The sequence below is a fragment of the Marmota monax genome, unplaced genomic scaffold, assembly GCF_021218885.2.
Source record: "Marmota monax isolate L192 unplaced genomic scaffold, Marmota_monax_Labrador192_F-V1.1 WCK01_AAM20220418_F8-fsc00052, whole genome shotgun sequence".
NCBI lineage: Eukaryota > Metazoa > Chordata > Mammalia > Rodentia > Sciuridae > Marmota > Marmota monax.
In genome coordinates, this window is record NW_026693473.1 from 4,969,426 (window position 1) to 4,991,365 (window position 21,940).

The following is a 21,940-nucleotide window of genomic DNA, read 5'->3' on the forward strand; positions in this document are numbered from 1 at the left end:
AAGTTAGAATTCTTCTCTCTAAAACCTAATTGCCTTGGATTTGAGTCTTGATTCCAACAAGAATTCAACATTTCTTAGCTATTTGATCTTGAGCAAATTACATACCGTTTGCTTTGATTTCCCCATGTATAAATGAGAATAGCAATATCTACTCATAGAACACTGTGAAGATTTAGAGATGACACATATAAAGGACAATAGCCTCAGGCTGCGGTTGTGGTTCATTGGCAGAGCGCTTGCCTCGTACATGTGAGGCACGAGTTCGATCCTGAGCACCACATAAAAATATTGTGTCCATGTATAACTAAAAGTAAAAAAAATTTTAAAAAAAAGACAGTAGCCTGACCTAAATGTAGCTGCTGTTCATTACCATTATTATTTAGTCTTGGTTTTGAAAAATTAACATTGTTATAGAATCCCTTATGTCAGGACTGATGACAGAATTTAAACTTGGCGAGTCTATCAAGTATCAGATATTTTACATACACACACACAAGATTTCTAGAAAAATAACACTAAGAAAGTAAATCTCACTAGGTATCTCGCCTGTTTAGAATCCAATCAATAAAATTAAGCTATTCTCCAACCAAAAATCCTATTTTTTTTGCTTTCCAGTTTCTTAAAAAATCTGTGCAGGTCCCTAAAATCCCATCTTATACAATGATTAAAGCTCCTGCAACTGTAACACTCAGGACACATTCACATTGTAGTGTTGCGGAAGCACCTGGAAGTAAATGTACTCTAATTCTCTGTGAAGTATATTAATAGACACTGGAGTATTGGCCCTGTTGGTCATCACCAAAAGATTCAAAGTTAGGATATTATTAATATGTGGGTGATTTCTTCTACATTTTGAGATAAGATCCCTGATTTACATCTTTCTTAAACAATTATTCCAAAATGTTAAGATGGCCAAAAATAAAAATAAATCCAAGAATTTAAATGAATTTTTTCCCCTATGTTCAAATGTGATAGGGTTACATACTTACTCATATCAGGTTCTACTTTCCTTTCTAGAAATATGGAAGTCTGGAAAAATTATGTGCTTCGAACATTATGTTAGGAAGAGCCATGTACCTTGTTTTAGCCTACAAAATATTAAGTGGTCCATGGCATATAAGAATGCCCCATGGCTATATCCATATTCTCTTTTTCCTAGAAAACACACACTGACACTGTGGTTTCATGAGGTAAAAGGAACCTAGATCCTGAGTCAAAAGATGAAAAAGATCTCCAGTGACCCACGATGTCTTGCAGTGAGGGAGAACTAAACATTTCTGTACTATGCCTCTGAGATTTAGACATGTTACAGTAGAATTATCTTGTCTATACACTAAACCAGGTGACAGAGGTTTAAAAAAGGTGGAAGAAAATAGGTATTAGTAGACAAAGTAATGGAAAAGTTAGTTAGAAAATCCTAGAAATCTTTGGAAAAAAGTGGAATACAGTAAGACAGCAAATCAATTTTTCTTATGAAGTCCTAGATTTTTCCATTGGGCACCTTCATTCTAACTATGGGACATCTTTACTTACACACAAAAATATTCGAAGAGCAATTACCTTCGTAACTGAGCATTTTCACTTCTCAATGGCTGCATAGCCAGTGCTATTTCAACTTGAATATTTCTGTTTCCACTTACTGCTGGAAGCCCACATATACATGCTTCTACTTCTGTTATCAATCTCTGAATTTCTGAATCCTCTATAAGAGACAAAAGAAATGAGTAAAATCAATATTTTAAACTGATTTTGGACAAGCCCATTGGTACATATAACTATAAAAGAAAATCTTTATAGGTATGTTCATACTTGGCTATAAATACATTTTAATTCAATTATTTATGAATTTATATACAAATCCCATTTTCCTCTTTCCTGCTTACTTAGAAAAATTCTAAAGAAATTAAATCTAGTAAATTAAAGGTTAATCTTAAATCAATAGCTTATATTTTTTCATTTGAGTCAAGGAGGACAGTAGTTTACACATATCTCCTAATTCACACTTATCAAAGGTCTATAGTGGACTTCTGAGTGCTATAGGGTTTCCTAAAATTGAATACAGTACAAACATGAAAAATTCATGTTATAAAAATTAACTGATCCTGTTACAAAAATTAATTTATTTTACGTGACTCATTTTGCAAATACTGAGGGATGGCTTGCTAAGTTTCGTTATTTGATTTTATAAAATAGATTTAATACAGCCAGCCACAATTCTAACATTTTGGTTATTAATTGTGCATAGTAAATATTTTAAGAAGTAGCAAACAGATACAGGTACATTAGCTTTTTTGTCCTTTTTATTTTTGTTTCTTAATTCTCAAATTTTCTGTGGACTGGGAATATTTAAAATGACCTATTAACCAATATCAAAACATTCAATAGGTTGAAAGTATATTCAAATTACAAAAACTTATTCAACTCCACAAACATTTTAACATCCTAATGAAAAATACATGTACATAGTAAACAACTATATCCAATCACTGAGCCATCTTCTATAGTCACTGTAGACTGACTGTGTTTGCTTATGAATTTTCAAGGGACAGACTGGGGCCTTATCCCTTCCTAGATTATAGCCTTAGTCAAATCACTTGACTCTTTTTTAAAAACTAAATTAATCTTTTAAAAAGATTAATGCATTTAAATTGACCAATAAGCATATATTTATCACATACAATATGTTTTAAAATATGTATACATTGTGGAATGGGTAGCTTTACTTCATATACTTATTTTTTGTAATGAGAACACTAGCATTCTCTTGGCAATTTTAATGAATGCAATACATTTTTATTAATTATATTCACCATGTTGTACAATAGATCTCTTGAACTTATTCCTCCTATCTGAAATTTTGTATCCTTTGACCAGCATCTAAATTACTAACTCTTGAAGCCTGGGTCTCTTCATGATTAAATGGAAGTAATAACAATACCTCACTGGGTAGTTCAGAAGATTAAATGAAATGCTGTTCTCCAAGCCTCAATATACTCATCTGTAAAATGGGGAAATGATGGAACTTCACAGGGTTGCTGTGAAGATTAAATGAAGTGATTCATGAAAAATATAGCACAAGGCACAAAGTAAGTATAAAAGAGTGATAAGTAATATCATTATTATTATCATTATTATGATTAAGTATTTGGTTAGGAGAAGAGTAATAATTTGATCGTCTGAAAACACAGCAATTTTAATTTGCTAAATATGTGGCTGTTCCTGCAGTATTTTATGATTATGAGTATGTCTGTCTGCAAATGTTATATATTCAGTCATTACTTCCATAATCAATTACCATATTTTTCATGATAACAAATTTGTAACTCATTCAAAGCAAAGCCTTACTTTGGGGGGGGGGGGGCGGGCAGGGTTATATATATCTCTCTCTCTCAATTAAATACACCCTGGCTCAAAGACATTATTTTTAAGAGAAAAATCCTAAAACCAAACTGAAAAGAGGTTTGGGTTACTTCTCAAAGTGCAATTTGATGAACAATATAATAGTTATTAAAGAAATAATGGGAAGGAAATCTCTGTGTCTTTTTTAAATAGGAAAATTAAGCAATCTACTTCATAGAGTTAATCATTTTAAGGGGTCTTCTAACCACTCTAATTTTATCTCTACAAATTCTCTTTAACTGAATCTTTTCAGGATCCATTTGGATCAAATGGAATGAATACACACTTGCAAGCAAAACTTTGAATGCTTACTATTTTCCAACATGTTTCAAATTCATAGGAAAGAAGAGATCAAAACCTAAAAAAATAAGAATACCACAGAAATTTCCTTATTAGTTCAAGACATAGTTCCATGAAAAACACCACAAACTTCAGGGAAATTATTCTAAATTTGAATCATAGCTAGACAATATGACACAGCTATTTAGCACAATACCATACTATACAAAATAGGAATGGTAATAAGTATGTAGTATGAAGAAAGTACTCATCTACCTTGTTCTGCTACCAGAGCCTTGAGTTCTCTCAACAAATATTTTATAGTTCTAACTTTGTCAGCAGTCTGGTTCACATTTTTTGCCTTCTGTACATCCTTGACTGTTTTTGTATCTTGCACATGTATGTTTAAATACTTTCCTTCATTTGTGGCCTCTCCAATTTGTTCTCTGGCACATCTTTCTTCATTAGTGGCCAAGAAAGCTAGCTGTGATTGAGTGGAGCTTCGGTGTGTCTGACTGTCCGGAAGAGTTTCTTTTTCATGAGATTGAAACAGAGACATATGTGTTTGAAAACACTTTAGTAGGTCTGCTTCCTTAGGAACTTCTTTTTGTGTCAGAATCCAATTAGCAAGACTTGGCTGCTGAAATGTTGGAATAGCCGCTTTGTCAGTTTGGGGCAAGCCACATGGAACTCCAGGACTGATATTAAATGAATTCCTTGGGCCATCAGAATAGTTCACAGAGATTATTTTACTTTGTGATGCCAACTGGTTATCATCATCAGTTTGGACTTCCTGAAGCAAGGGAAAAAAAAAAGCCATCAAAACTGTGAGCATTCACTTAGTGGAGGGATTAATTATAACAAACTCAAATGAAAAATATTAGAAAATAGCTTTCAAATATTAGAAACTAACTTTCTGTTATTTTCAGCTTAAAAGCAAGCTGGATTTCTCCAGTTTACTATAAAGATTCTAGTTTGCAATATGAGAACATTATAAGGTTATGACTAAAATAGATTGTTTACATACTTTAGAGGCAGCAAAAATTTGTCCACTTTTGGATCAAAACAAACATTTGCAAATTGGGAAATTGCATTGTAAGAAAATAAGCTCAAGGGGCCAGGGTTGTGGCTCAGTGGTAGAGCGCTTGCCTAGCATGCGTAAGGTACTGGGTTTGATCCCTGGCACCACATAAAAATAAAAAGAAGGTATTGTGCCCATCTACAACTAAAAAAAAAAAAAAATTAAAAAAAAAGAAAAGAAGCACAAACATACAAAAAGCCTTTGCATAAATATACTCACAGAAATATTACAGAAAAAAATTGGCTGTTACTTAAATACATATGTAGTTGAACTATAGTATATCCACAAAATACAGCATTAACTACTTATTCAGAAAAGATATAAACATGCTTGTAATAAATGAAAAGCATATTTAAAGCTATAAATTTAATTATAACTCTTATTTTAAAAAGAAAGCAAGCTTAACAAATAAACAGAAAACAAAACCTACAAAGATAATTAAATGACTCAAAAGTACTATATCAGAGTGCAGCTGTGCTTGGTTGATGGGTATGGTTGATTTCTTTTTTCTACTGATTTCTTCCCCTCATTCTTGCTATTGTTCTAAAAAAAAGAGGTCAAACTTTTCTAATAAAAAAATAACTTGAAAAAATAATTGTTTTTTACATACTAGCACATTAAGAATTAATAAAATTCAATATTCACTCCTAAGATGCCAATTTCTATAAGCAAACTATCACTTGTGTAATATAAAAACTGTACACACAGAATGAACCACTGGAGGGCAGGGCAGCCGCTGAGGTGACCAGGCTGGGGTAGAGGTAGAACAGCCATAACCAGAACGTGATGTTGCCTGATATTCTAAAAAGTAAGAGGAGGGAAAAGTCATTCACATATCGCATTGCTTATATAATAACGAAACAATTTAATCACAGTTTACATCCAGTATTTTAAAAACATCATTCATACTAACCAGAACCAGACTCAGTATGGCAAGGTGTAGCAGGAATTCCATTAGAACAATTCTTCGAAGCCAAGTTACTCATCATTGACATCTGAGTCTGCACATGCTCACAGAGGGCTTGGTATATTATTGGTGAATACATTCTATAATGATCTTGTAATGACCAATCTTGTGCTATGCTTGATGTGTCTCTTTCACTTCCAGCAGAAGCTTCATTAAGTATCTGCTTTTTATTATCTGAAGATACTAATGGAAAAAGGAAAAAAGTTCTTGTAATATGATTCCTCAAAAACATTTACCATAACATCTTAGGGGAAAAAAGGACTTTCAAAAGTAGTTCAATTCATCACACATTTTACAGAAGGGCTTTAACACTATTATTCCCTAAAGAAAAACACCTGAATTATTTTTGAAAGTGGTGAATTAAGCTTTTTCCAGTCAAAAATTTATGCTAATTCTTTAATAGTCCCCACTAAATGCTCTTTGTAAAACCTCTCCTTCAATTACAATATCTGTCTTAAGGGTATTGTATTCTAAAATCCTTCACTTAGTTCCTAGTCCAGTCTACAGTCTCAGGGGAAAAGGGAATAAAAAAGACAGAATATAATAATCCTGATGCTTTAACAATTAAAAAATTAGGAGTTTTGAGATCAATCAGTAAGAGTGAAATAATACGCCAAAAACAACACTTAGCAAATGCAAAAAAAAAAAAAAAGATATTAATTCCTTGTATCTTATCAGATCAAAATGGAATGAAATTAGAAACCAACATGATAAGACCCTACAGAAGTTATATAAACACATGGAGATTGAAAACATGGAAATTGAACAATATACTTTTTTTTTAAAGTTTCCTTTTTTTTTTTCTTCTTTTTTGGTACTAGGGACACTTAATCACTGAGCCATATCTCCAATCCCTTTTTAAATATCTTTATTTTATTTATTTATATTTAAATGTGGTGCTGATCAAACTCAGTGCCTCACACATGCTAGGTAAGTGCTCACACTGAGTCACAACTGCAGCATCCTGAGCAATATATTTTTCAATGATGAATGGGTGATAGATGAAATCAGGGGAGAAATTTAAAAATTCTTAGACTCAAACAAGAATAGTGATACAACATACCAGAACCTCTAGGACACTATGAAGGGAGTTCCAAGACGAAAATTTATAGCTATGAGTAAGTACTTACATAAGAAAATCAGAAAGATCCCAAATAAACAACCTAATGATGCATCTCAAGGCCCTTGAAAAAGAACAAACTAATTCCAAACCATTAGAAAGAAGAAAATAATAAAGATCGGAGCTGATACCAATGAAATTGAGAATGAAAAAAAAAAATTCAAAGGATCAATGAAAGGGAAGAATTGGTTCTGAGGAAAAAAACGAGATTTATAAGCCCTTAAAATTAACTGAAAAGAGAGAAAATCCATTTTAATATAATTAGAGATTTTTTTTAAAAAAGGCATCACAGAAATACAGAGGATCATTAGAGACGATTTTGAAAACTTACACTTCAATAAATAGGAAAACTTAGAAGAAGTGGATACATTTCTAGACAAATATGATCTACAAAACTGAATCAAGAAGAAATAAATGGAAAACCTAAACAGTCCAATAACCTGTATTGAGATAGAAGCAATAATAAAAAGCTTCCAACAAAGAAAACCCCAGGACCAGATGGATTCTCAGATGAATTCTACCAAACAAACCTTTAAAGAAGAACTAATGTCAATACTCCTCAAATTATTCCATAAGATAAAACACTACCAAAAATACATTCTAGGAAGCCAGTATCACACTCATAACAAAACCAGATAAGGACACATCAAAGAAATAAAACAACAACCCAGTATCCCTGAAGAACTTAGATAAAAAATTCTTAATAAAATAACATGAGAAGAATGTATACCAGGTCCAAAGTTGGTTTTGTTCCAGATATGCAAGGATGGTCTAATACATGTAAATCAATAAATGTAATCAAACACATAAATAGAAAGACAAAAATCACAGTCACCTCAATAGATGCAGATAATGCCTTCGACAAAATTTAGCATCCATTATAATAAAAACACTGAAGAAAAGAGATAGAAAGAACCTACCTCAACATATAAAGGCTATATATGAAAAAATCAAAGCCAAATTCATAGTAAATGGGGAAAAACTGAAAGTATTTCCTTCAAGATCTGGGACAAGACAAGGATGTCTACTCTTAACCAATCCTATTTAAAATATTGTGCTAGAAATTCAAGCAACAGCAATTAGGCAAGAGAAAGAAATAAAAGGGATAAAAATAGGAAAGAAAAGTGAAATTATCGCTGTTTGTAATGTGATCCTATACTTAGAAGGTCCAAAAACCTCCATTAAAAGACTGTTAAGCTAATAAATTTGGCAAAGTAGCAGGTTACAAAATCAACATACAAAAATCAATTAGTTTTCTATACATCAACAATGAATCTGAGAAAGAAATCAGGAAGACAATTCCATTCACAATAGCCTCAAAGAAAATAAAATACCTAGGAATAAATGTAAACGAGGAGGTGGAAGACCTCTATAAAGAAAACTACAGAAAACTGAAGAAAGAAATTGAAAAAGGGGCTGGGGCTGTAGCTCAGTGGTACAGCGCTTGCCTTGCACATGTGAGGCACTAGGTTCAATCCTCAGCACCATATAAAAATAAAGGTATTGTGTACATCTACAACTAAAAATATTAAAAAAAAAAAAAGAAAGAAATTGAAGAACTCAGAAAATGGAAAGACCTTCAATACTCATGGACAGGCAGAAATAATACTATTAAGTGGCCATACTACCAAAAAGAATATACATATTCAATGCAATTCCCATCAAAATACCAATGACATTCTTCACTGAACTAGAAAAACAGTCTTAAAACTCAATTGGAAGAATAAAAGACCCAGAATAGCCAAAGCAATTCTAAGCCCCCCCAAAAAACAAACAAACAAACAAACAAAAAACAGTGCAGAAGGCATCACAATACCTGACTTTGAAATATACTGCAGAGCTATAGTAACATGCATGGTACTGACATTAAAACAAACGCAGAGACCAATGTTACAATAGAAGACACAGGGACAAAACTACATAGAAACAGTTATCTGATCCTTGACAAAAGTGCCATACATAGGAGTATTTTTAAACATAAGATCTTTTAAACAAATGGTGCTGGGAAAACTGGTTATCCCTATGTAGAAGAATTAAATACACCCTTATCTCTAACCCTGCACAAAAATTAACTCAAAATGGATGAAAAGATCTAGGAATTAGAACAGAAACTATGCAACTCCTAGAAGAAAACACAGGGTCAACACTCCAACAACTTTCTCAATAGGACCTCTAAAGTTCAGGAAATAATGCCAAAGGTTAATAAATGGGATGGCATCAAATTCAAAACCTTCTGCACAGCAAAGGAAACAATTAGGAATATGAAGAGAAAACCTACAGAATGGGAGAAAATCTTTGTTAGCTACTCTTCTGACAGAAGATTAACATCTAGAATATGTAAAGAACTCAAAAAACTTTTGCACCAATAAAATCATATAACCCAATTAATAAATGGGCAAATGAACTAAATAGATGCTTCTCAATAAAAAAAATAAAATGATTAATACATGAAAATGCGTTCAATATCATTAACAATTAGGAAAATGCAAATAACAACTACACTGAGATTACATCTTACACCAGTCAGAATGGTAATCATCAAGAATACAAATAATAATAAATGCTGACAAGGATATGGAAAGTAAAGGAACACTTTTATACTGTTGGTGGGATTATAAATTAGCACAGCCACTATGGAAATCAGTATGAAGGTTTCCCCAAGGACTAGAGATGAAACCATGAGCCAGCTGTATCACTCCTCAATATTCATCCTAAAGAATTAAAGCCATCACACTACAATGATACATGCATACCCATGTTTATATCATTGCAATTCACAATAGCCAAACTATGGAATCAGTGTAGGTGTCCATCAATGGATGAATGGATAAAGAAAATGTGGTATATATACCCAATGGAGTTTTATTCAGTCATAAAAGAAAAATGAAATTATGTCATTTGCAGTAAAATGGATGGAACTAGATAGTATTATGTCAAATTATTAAATAAGTTAAACTCAGATGGTCAAGGGTCATATGTTTTCTCTCACATGGAAACTAAAGAAACAGGAAGAGGGGGAGAAATCCCATGAAAATCAGAGGGAGATTAGCACAGGAAAGGGACCAAGGGATTATACAAAATAGAAACCTGGTATTAATAAACTAATAAATAAAAAAAAAGTTTTCTATATAGTACTACTCAACAGATATCAATTTCAAAAGTTCACTTACTGAGTAACCTTGAGCAAATTGCTTAGCTTTTATTGACTTCCTTTTCCTCATTAGAAAAATGGTAATTAAAAAAGTATTTTAAGGGCTGGGGTTGTGGCTCAGTGGTAGAGTGCCTGCCTAGCACATGGAAGCACTGGGTTCGATCCTCAGCACCACATAACAATAAATCAATCAAAAAAAGTATTGTGTCCATCTACAACTAAAAATTTTTTTAAAAAACTCTAAAAAAAATTTTAAGACTGTTGTAAGAAGTAAACACTTGCCTAGTTCTTAAATCAATGTACAGTACACAGTAAAAATTCATTAAATGTTATAACATCAGATAGCTGCAAACTCTTAAGTAAATACTTCATTATCCATAAATATTGCTATCTGATGATAATATACCACTGAACAAGAGGTGATTAAAACCAAAAGCAGTAATTGTTGTATTCACAATCTGAACAAATGAGTTACCAAAAAAAAAAAGCGCTGGTTAATAGATCCCTGTAAAGCAAGTATTACTTCTTATTACAAATATAATTTTATAATAAATTAAATGGAAAGGTACTCTTATCTAGAATATTTTAACTTTGAAATGCAATAGCTCCTATTCCTTCTTTTCAAGGGGTCATTTTACAGACTCTCATCAAGCTGAGCTACGTACAATATTATGCCTCTGCCAGCAGATGTCATCGTCCAACATAAAATTTTAACTCCAAACATACTTCTTAAAAATCAAAGTCCTCTAATAAAATGACTTATTTTGCTCCTCTAAAAACTCAGTTTGTATGGTGAATATTTGTACATATGGTATAAAGTCTTAAAGCAAATAATCCAGGACAAGTTAGAAACCACAAATGGATATAAAAGAAATTTGAATTATTATTATACAATTTAATTTCAAAAACAAAGCAATAAAATAGGTTTGTTACTATATAAACACAAATGAAGTATATGTTCTTGCTTTTCTTAATGACACCAAAGCACCTTCCATGAAAACTTTACCTAACAGATCAGGATGACAATGTTTAATTAATGATTAGAACTCATGAGGGAGGCATTCATTTATTCAGTCCATGAAACCTTTTCAGTCCATGAATTCTAGGTGTTGTACAAGTGGTGGTCTTTGCTTGGATATATAAGCACAGGCAAGTCAGCCTTCCACCCAAATAAAGAGCATCTAGTGCAGTTAAAAGCAACTGGATACCTATTATAATTTGAAATACAAAAGAACATCTGGCCTTGATAGGGCAATCACTGCTCAAAAGATTCTGCTTGTGTGGTTTATTTCTCAAAGAGAGAGCAGATGGCCCCCAGCTTATGATGGCTCAATTTACGATTTTATTTTTTTATCTTACAATGCTATAAAGCAAGATGCATTCAGTAGAAACCATACTTCAGATTGTGAATGTTTATCTTTTCTAGGTTGTACCATATTCTCTTGTGATGCTAGGCAACAGCACCAAAAAGCTATAGCTCCCGGCAGCCATGCAATCATGAGGTTAAACATATTTTTCAATGAATTGTGTTGCTAAGCTATGATGTTTGGTAGGCTAGGTATTTTTCTTTAAGTTATAATATTTTTAATTTACACTGGATTGATTTATGGAAAATATACCACCACCATAGGTCAAAAAGCATCTGTATGTTATTAAAAGCATAATCACGAAAGCATTCAACAGTTATCAAATCTAAAAAGTTGTTTATTTAAGTGAAACTTTTTTGGCCAGGTGCAATGATATAGGCCTTTAGTCTTAGCTAACTGGGAGGCTAAGACAGTAGGATCTTGAGATCAAGGCTAGCCTGGGTTACACAGCAAGGTCCTCTCTCAAGAGAAAAAAAAAAAAAATTTAAATGTCAGAAGCACTTCATATAAGCTCAATACATTTCTCAAACTGCCTCTCTGCCTTTCACCAGAATGCATTGAATAGGTTTACTTGACTCCACAGACATTCAAAAATCAAGTAGGTCCCAGACAGAAAGTATATAAGAAAGCTGTGCCCCAGAAGACAGTTAACCAAAAAAAAAAACCCAGCAAGATGGAATATGTTAAAATTAAAATGATAGCTACTAGTTAACATGCTGAAATAGATTCCTTAAAATTCTATTTATGATTATCTCAGTTGGGAAGAGAGGTAAAAGAGAAGAATATCAGGGCTGGGGATGTGGCTCAAGCGGTGGCACGCTCGCCTGGCATGCATGCAGCCCGGGTTCGATCCTCAGCACCACATTCAAACAAAGATGTTGTGTCCGCCAATAACTAAAAAAATAAACATTAAAATTCTCTCTCTCTAAAAAAAAAAAAAAAAGAGAGAGAGAGAGAGAGAAGAATATCACTGAGCATTAAGATAACAGGGCAAAATCCCCTACTTTACCACACATACACCAAAAAAACAAAAAATGTTCCTTTCTAGATAGCATTACAGGTTAGTAAACTAAAGAACAAGAGGGAAGGAGAATTCTCTTCTAGTGAGTTGAATTTAGGAGTAAATTAATCAATGAGACCTAATTTCTAATACTGTAACCCTAAAGAAGATTGTCCTATGGAAGTAGGTCCTTCCTTCTGATGAAGAAAGTATGGTGGAGGAAGAACAATAAGAATATTGTGTACTGATCACAGGTTAGAACTGCTGATTTGACTCTAATCCAAATAAGAATTTAATGCTAGGAGCCCAAAATGTCAGTTTTCATTCATCTGCCACTCCAAATCCATCCTCTACTGGTCTCCATCCTGCTCTTCCAGGGATGCTGATCTATATGGATTACACTGTTAAGAGACAATTCTTCATGGGTCTCTCTTGCTCCTACACATCTTCCTGTGTATGCTGAGAAAGCAAGGTTTTTTGACTTAAGCTCTTTACCTGGGCCAATTCTCAGGGTTGTATTTGTAGTCAGCAAACTTGAAGATGAGGTAATATATCCCTCTGGACATATCTGCTTACTGTTTATTATCATAGTGACAGATTTCTCAAGCTCAGTGTTCCTTAGCTGCTATCCTAACCCAAAGCATGTGCAGCATGTATCTGGTTCCATCACATTATCACCCCCTACCCCCTAATAAGGTGTTAGGGAGAACTAACGCAAATATGCTGATGGATACACTGCTTGCTATGCTATAAAAGAGTCCTTTGTCTCTGATCCAGTAACCTGTGTCCTCTGTCAGGATTTGCGACACAATAAGACTAATTTACCAACCTGTGAGAATAAAAATCAAATTGGATAAAAAGTCAATCCAATCAATTGGCATATCCAAGAAAGGAAGAAGAATGAAGTCAGAGTGCTTCTTCCTGTTCCCTCTTGATGAGGTAATCTTAAGCTAGTTTTGTAAGCTAGCTGCACTTCTCAAGATAGTCTACTCTATAAATAGTGTCTCCTTCTGGGTCCAGTAATCTTTTGTCTCTCCTAATTCTTTAAGGCTTAGTGTTAATGACAGCTCTGCTGCTGTTGCTAGCACTAGGTAGCACAATCTCTTATGGTTTTCACTACCTGATTCATTTCTTTGTAATGAAACTCTCCTCAAATTATATTGGATATTGCCATCTTGTTTCTTGTTAGAACTCTGACTGACAGAAGTCAGAATCCAACAAGTCACTACCATGATACCCACTGTCAATCATATATTCAAATGAGAATTTCTTGAGGAAGGGTCCCCTGGAGACTGAAGGAATAGGTGCTACCAGTTCTTTCTTTATCCATTGGGCCCCCATCCAAGGGCTTCTGTGCAAAGAGGTAAGATCAGGGTTGAGCTCATTGTTTCTTAAAAGGTCAGACAGTAAATGTATTAGGTTTAGTGGGCCAGTTTCCTGTCAAAACTCAAGTCTAACACTGAAACACAAAACCAGTCACAGAAAACACATAAATAGGGGGGTTTTGAAATGGAAAAATAGAGAAGGTTGCTTTTCTGGCTGCTACATGGATGACCCAAATAAAGAAGATAGGCAGCTTCTCAGCAAGGGGGGTGAAAAAGCGGGGGAGGTACTTTACTGGAATTTAGTACTGGACATTCAAAGCAGATCAAAGACTCAGATGGTTGGTTATAATAAGAAAGAAATCCTCAATGTCACAGCCACTGCCACAGCCAAAGGCACCAGCCAGAGTGGTCCCTCAGCGAGCAAAGTATAAGGACAAGGAAATTGATGGAACCTGCATTTTTAGGAGGCCTGAGTCATTGCACAATATCCCACAATATCCGGGTGCAGGAAAGAAGCAGTATATCTCCTGGCTGGTGTGGAAGACAAAGGAAGGAACCATTTAGCAGCCATGGCCTGGTGGCTGGAAGCTAAGGGACCCATTTCCTAGCTAACCCAAGTTTCATCTGAAATATACGCCTGGCAAACCCAAAATACATGACACTTGCTATGCTACAAAAGAGTCTTTTTGTCTCTGATCCAGTAATCTTCTGTCCTCTGTTAGGATTCATGACACAATAAGACTAATTATCAGCTTGTGAAAATAAAACTTGTGAGAACAAATTCCAGACCTCATACACATTAAGAGGGCTATACACATTAAGAGGGCTTCAGTAAGTGTGCCTAAATGATCAGAAGAAAATCAAACGTTGAGAGGGGTTTACACAGGGGAACACTAGTCGTGGCAACCCACCCAGCTCTCCCCCTCCCCGTCCAAACCAGCTGCTTGTAAGACCAGCTGGGAGAGACCACCCTGCCTGGGAATTCAAAAGGGTTGGTAGGGGGACAGGAAAGAGTTTGGAGACTAAACGTGAGACCAGGAAACATGGGGTCCACTGGGGACAGAGTGGACTAAGAATCAGCTCCTCCACCACACAAGTAGAACCCAGGAGCGATCCCTAGGGTAGAGCCTTCCAACATGGACTAGCAAGTGCAGGGCCCTGGAGATGCACTGATTTAAAATCTCCAGACCAACTGGCATTCAGTGAAGAGCCTGGAGCCTTCCTAAACCTAAACCCTGCCTAAAGGAGTTCCACCTACAGGATTACCTCCCTCACTCCAGACACCCCACCCTGACACTGCTAAGAAGGAAAGCTGGGAATCTTTTGAATTCCAATGGAAATAATTCCTTAACTTCTCATCAAGATTTTTTTTTTCTTTTCAATGTTTGTGACCTTAATGATTCATGAACATTTATACATATTCTTTTCTTTATTTTTTTATTTCTAGCATTTTTGAAGCCAGTTGTTTTTCATGGATCAATAATTTGAGGAGTAGGATGTTTGACTATTATAGGTCAGTTTTGTTTTGTACTCTTACTTTTATTTTTAATTTTTAAATTTTTTACTTTATATATTTTTTGTCTCACTTATCTGTTTCCCTTGATTCTCTCTCTTGCTTCTGCTCACAGCCAATCTCTACTATTCTCTTTCACTCCTTTTAATTTTTTTACTACTATCTTCTCTCCTTCTCCCTCATAATCATCAAATCCTACATCATTCCGTTCTCTCCCTGTTCAACATTTGAAATTGTAAACCCTTTTACAAACTTACTGTTTTTATTGTACGCTGATAATTTTACTCATAACTGATCATGTCATTACTGTTTATTGTCACAACTAACATTGTAGATGTCATTGCAGAAACTATTTGGTTTAATGGTATATATTGTTTGAACTGATTGTTGTTATTATTTTTCATATAACTTTATTTATTTTATGTGGTGCTGAGGATTGAACCTAGTGCCTCACATGTGTTAGGCAAGCACTCTACCACTGAGCCACAACCCCAGCTCCTGTTGTTATTATTTATCTCCCCCTAAATGGTGAGGTACTGGAAACCTTCAGTTACAGATAAGTCCACACGGTAGAAACTACTGCCTCAGATCCATACTGTTAGATGGGTAGACAAAGAAAAAACATGAAAAAGCAAGGGAAAAAATTACCCCAAACAAACCAAAATACTTCAATAACAGAATCCATTGACACTACAGTGGAAGAAATGTCAGAGAAAGAGTTTAGAATGTACATAAACTAATCCGCTAGATAAAGGACAATGTAAGGAGTAAAATCAGAGAGAAAATTCAGAAAGTGAAAGTTCACTTCAATAGAGATACAGATTCTAAAATGAAATCAGCAAAAAAAAAAAAAAAAAATCCTCAAAATGAAGGAATTAATAAACCAAATTAAAATTTCAATGGAATGCATCACCAACAGACTAGACTACTTGAAAGACAGTTTCAGGCAATGAGAACAATATATATAATCTTGAAAATAAAGTTTACCATAGAGAAAAGATGTTAAGAAACCATGAACAGAACTTCCAAGAAATATAGGATAACCAGGAAAGACCAAACTTAAGGTTTATTGAGATAGATGAAGGCTTGGAGATATAAACCAAAGGAATGGACATGCTTTTCAATGAAATAATATTAGAAAATTTCCCAAACCTAAATAATGAAATGGAAAAATCAAATAGAGAAGGCTTACAGGACCCCAAATATACAAAATTATAACAGACCCAAACTAAGGCACATTATTATAAAAACGCCTAACATACAGAATAAGGACTGAATTTTAAAAGTTGACAGAGAAAAATAATAGGTCACATTTAAAGGGAAACACATCCAGATCTCAGCTGATTTCTCAACCCAGATCCTCAAAGCTAGGAGGTCTTGAAATAATATATACCAAGCTCTGAAGGAAAATGGATGCCAGCCAAGAATATTATACCCAGCAAAATCAAGCTTCAGAATTGCCAATGAACTAAAAATCTTCCATGATAAACAAAAGTTAAAAGAATTCACAACTAGAAAGCCTGCACTACAAAACATACTCAATAAGATACTTCATGAAGAAGAAATGAAAAACAAAAATGAAAATCAGCAAAGGAAGAAACTACACTAGACCAATAGTCAATCAAAGGCGAAACTAATTCAAATTAAAAATCAGAAATAAATCAAAATGACAGGGAACAAAAATCATTTCTCAATAATAACACTGAATGTAAATGACCTAAATAAATCAATCAAAAGGCACAGACAGGGCTGGAGTTGTGGTTCAGTGGTAGAGCACTTGCCTAGCATGTGTGAGGTATGGGTTTGATTCTCAGCACCACATATAAATAAATAAAAGGTCCATAGACAACTAAAAGAATATATATAAATAATATAATATATATAAAAAGGCAGATTGAATTAAAAACAAAGACTCAACAATGTACTGTCTCCAAGAGACTCACCTTATAGGCAAAGACATCCACAGACTCATGGTAAAAGGATAGGAAAAAATATATCATTCACATGGATCTTGTAAACAATCAGGGATTTACATCTTCATATCATATAAAGTGGACTTCAAACCAAAATTAATCAGAAGGGACAAAGAAAGATATTTCATACTACTTAAAGGAATTATACATCAACAAGACATAAGAATATTCATGCCCCGAACAATGAAGCATCTACATACATCAAACAAACTGTTCTCAATTTCAAGAATCAAACAGACCATAACACAATAATACTGGGTGTCTAACACACCTCTCTCACCACTGAATACATTCTCCATACAAAAGAAATTAATAATTTAAACTTAACAAACATATATAGAATATTTCATCCATCAATGACTGAATACATTTTCTTCTTAGCAGCACACAGATCTTTCTCTAAAATAGATCATATCTTAGACCACAAAGCTACTCTTAGCAAATACAAAAAATATAGATAATACCTTGCATTCTATCAGATTATAATGGAATAAAATTAAAAATCAGTGATAAAATAAAAAATAGAAGCTACTCTAACAACCAGATATTAAATAATATACTGTTGAATGACTAATGGATAGCAGAAGAAATCCAGGGATGAAATTAAAAAAAAAAAATACAGGTAAATGAGAATAGCAGCACAACATAGCAAAATATCTGGGACACTATGAAGGACAATATGAAGTTCTAAGAGGAAGGTTCATTGCATTGAAGTCATTCATTAAAAGAATATAAAGTCACCAAATAACCTAACATTACTCCTCCAACCCATAGAAAAAGAAGAACAAATCAACACCAAAGGCAGAAGACAGGAAATAATTAAAATCAGAGCTAAACTCAATGAAATTGAAAAAAAAAAAATTCAAAAAAAAAAAGTTCATTCTTTGAAAAAAATAAATAAAATTGATAAACTCTTAGCCAAGCTAACAAATAAAAAATTCAAATTATAAAAATTCATGATGAAAAAGGAAATATCACAATGGACACAACTGAAATAAAAATGATAATAAAACTATTTTAAAAATTTATACTATAATAAAGTAGAAAAACTTGAAGACACTGACAAATTTCTAAAGACACAGGACAAACCCAAATTGAAGCAGGAGAACAGAGAAAATTTAAACAGATCAGTTTCAAGCAAGGAAATTGAAGACACAATCAAAAGCCTACCAACAATGGGGCAGAAAAGATGGTGAAATAAGATGGACATCATTATCCTAGGTACATGTAAGACTGCACATATGATGCAATGCTACATTGTGACAGAGAAATAAAAAGTTGTGATGAAATTACATACAATTAATCAAAATGCATTCTGCTATCATGTATAGCTAATTAAAATAAATTTTTTTAAAAAAAGGCCTACCAACAAAGAAAAGACTAGGATCAGATGGATTCTCAGCCAAGTTCTTACCAGATCTTCAAAGAAGAACTAATACCAATCCTCCTGAAATTATTCCATGAAACAGAAAAGGAGGGAACTCTTCTAAACTCATTTTATGAAGCTAGTATCACCCTGATATCAAAACCTGAAAAAACACATCAAGAAAATCTCAAACCAATATCCCTGATTAATACAGATGCAAAAATTAATAAAATACTGGCAAATCACATATAAGAACATAAAGCGTACAATATGATCGAGTGGGGTTCAAAAGAGAGTAAAAGATGATCAAGCGGGATTTATCCTCAGGATACAAGTCTGGTTCAACATAAAGGAATCAATAAACATAATTCATCATATCAATAAACTTGAAAGACAAGAATCACATGATTATCTCAATAGATGCAGAAAAAGCATTTGACACAATATAGCTAGCATGCATTCATGTTCAAAACACTAGAAAAACTAGGGATAGTAGTAACATACCTCAATATTGTAAAAGCTATGTATGTTAAAGGCCAACATCAATCTAAATGAAGAAAAATTCAAAGCATTCCCTCTACAAACTGGAATAAGACAAGGATGTCCTGTTTCACCACTTCTATTCAATGAAGTCCTTGACACTCTGGCAATTAGGCAGAAAAAAGAAATTAAAGGGATACAAATAGGAAAAGAAGAACTCAAACTATCCTTATTTGCTAATGACATTATTTTATACTTAGAAGATACAAAAAACTCCATCAAAAAACTTCTAAAACTCATAAACAAATTCAGCAAAATAGCAGGATATAAAATTAACACCCGGAGGGGAGGGAGACGGGGATAGGGAGGGCAGCAGAATACAACAGACACTAGTATTGCTGTATGTATATACGTGGCTGTATAACCAATGTGATCCTGCAATCTGTACACGGGAAAAATGAAAATTCATACCCCATTTGAATCAAATGTATGATATGTCAAGATCATTGTATTGTCTCGAGCAACTAATAAAAAATAAAAATTAAAAAAAAATTAACACCCATAAATCAACTGCATTCCTATACACCAATGATAAATCAACTGAAAAAGAAATTAGGAAAACTATCCAATTCACAATAGCCTCAAAGGAAAAAATATTTGGTAAGCAATCTTATAAAAAAGAGGTGAAAGACCTCTACAATGAAAACTACAGAACACTGAAGAAGCCTAAAGACCTTAGAAGATAGAAGATCCCCTGTATTCTTGGATAGGCAGAATTAATATTTTCAAAATGGCCATACTACCAAAAACACTCTACAGATTTAATGCAATTTCTATTAAAATTCCAATGATGTTCTTCATAGAAATAGAGAAAGCAGTCATGAAATTCATATGAAAAAATAAGAGACCCAGAATAGTGAAAGCAATCCACAGTTTAAAAAAAAGTAAAGCAGGAGAATCACAATACCAGACCTTAAATTATACTACAGTAATAAAAATGGCATGGTATTGGCACCAAAACAGACATGAAGACCAATGGTACAAAACAGAAGACACAGAGAAAAAGCCACATAAATACTATTAGCTCATATTAGACAAAGGTGCCATAAGCATATACTGGAGAAAAGATAGCCTATTCAATAAGTGGTGCTGGGAAAACTGGGAATCCATATGTAGCAAAATAACATTAACCCTTATCTCTCACCCTGCACAAAACTCAACTTAATGTGGATCAAGGACCTAGGCATTAGATCAGAAACCCTGCACCTACTGGAAGAAAATGTAGGCCCAATGCTCCATCCTGTCAGCTTAGGAATCAAATTCCTCAACAAGACTCCTAAAACACAAAAAATAAAATCAGGAATCAATAAATGGGATGGTATCAAACTAAAAATCTTCACAATAGAGGACAATCAAAAATATGAAGAGAGCCAACAGAATTTGGGACAAAATCTTTACTATCTACCTGCACCTCAAATAAAGCATTAATGTATAACACAAAAAACTTAACACCAAAATAGCAGATAACCCAATCAATAAATGGGCAAAGGAAATAAAGAGGCACTTCAAGAAGAAATACAATTAGTCAACAAATATGCGAAAAAATATTCAACATCTCTAACAATTAAATAAATGCAAATTAAAACTACACTGAGATTTCATCACATACCAGTCAGAATAAAAATTAAGAATACAAGTAACAATAAATGTTGGTGAGGATATGAGGGAAAAAGTTACACTTATATGCTACTGGTAGGACCATACATTGGTGCAAGCCTCTAGAAAGCAATATGAAGATTCCTCAGAAAACTTGGAATGGAACCACCATTTGATCCAGTTATCCTACTCCTTGGCATATACCCAAAGGACTTAAAATGAGCATACTACAGTGACGCAGCCACATCAATGTTAATAGCAGCTCAATTCACAATAGCTAAACCATAGGAATCAACCAAGGTGCCCTACAACAGATGAATGGATAAAGAAAATGTGGTATATATACACAATGGAATATTACTGCCATAGAGAAGAATGAAATTATGGCATTTTCCAGTAAATAGATGGAACTGGAGACTATCATGCTAAGTGAAATAAGCCAATCCCAAAAAACCAGAGGCCAAATGTTCTCTCTGATAGGCAGATGCTAACACACAATAAAGTGAAGAGGGAAGAACAGAAGTTCACTGGATTAGACAAAGGAGAATGAAAGGAAGTGAGGATGGGAAAAGGAAAGACAGTAGAATGAACCAGACATAACTTTCCTGTGTTCATATTGGTCATTCATTATGGCCAATGTAACTCCACATCACGTACAACCACAAGAATGGGAAGCTATAGTCCATGTAATGTATAATATGTCAAAATACACTCTACTGTCCTATGTATGTAAAAAGAATAAAATTTTTTAAAAAAGAAAAAAACTATGAATAAATAAGCAGGACCGCATTCTAATAAAACTTTGTTCACAAAATAAAATATTATTTATAAAATAAAATTGACCATACCATGTTGACCCCTGGTTTAGACTGATGTTGTTCAGACATATAATACAAGCCATATATTATTTAAAATTCTTAGTAGCCACATTTAAAAGTGAAAAGGATAGGTAAGTTTAGTTTTCATAATATTTTACATTTTAAATCAATGCAGCCAAAATATTAATATTTCAATATGTAGTACAGAGAACTGAGATGTTTTATTTTTTGTATTAGATTTTCTAAATCCAATATATATTTTACACAAAGCACATCTTAATCTGGACAACAAGTTTTCATCATAAATACCTGATCTAAATTTATACTTAATGAAATTTACAGTTGAAAAAAAATAGATTCATTCACTCAAGTGATTCCAAAGATAGCTATAAGTTTTATTAATTGGATAAAGCTGTTTTCAATTTTATTAATTAGAATTCAATAA

The 21,940-nt window shown here is 33.5% G+C and overlaps 1 protein-coding gene across 1 annotated transcript in view; it reads right to left on the reverse strand.

Annotated features, from left to right (window-relative positions):
* Ccdc14 (coiled-coil domain containing 14) overlaps window positions 1-21,940 on the reverse strand; it is a 59,735-nt gene that overhangs the window by 21,696 nt on the left and 16,099 nt on the right. Inside the window, exons 6-9 of the mRNA XM_046457949.2 lie at window positions 5,673-5,909; window positions 5,466-5,560; window positions 3,955-4,471; window positions 1,561-1,702 (exon numbers count right to left, since the gene is read on the reverse strand). Coding sequence (XP_046313905.2) covers window positions 1,561-1,702; window positions 3,955-4,471; window positions 5,466-5,560; window positions 5,673-5,909 — 991 coding nt within the window. The remainder of the gene's footprint in view (window positions 1-1,560; window positions 1,703-3,954; window positions 4,472-5,465; window positions 5,561-5,672; window positions 5,910-21,940) is intronic.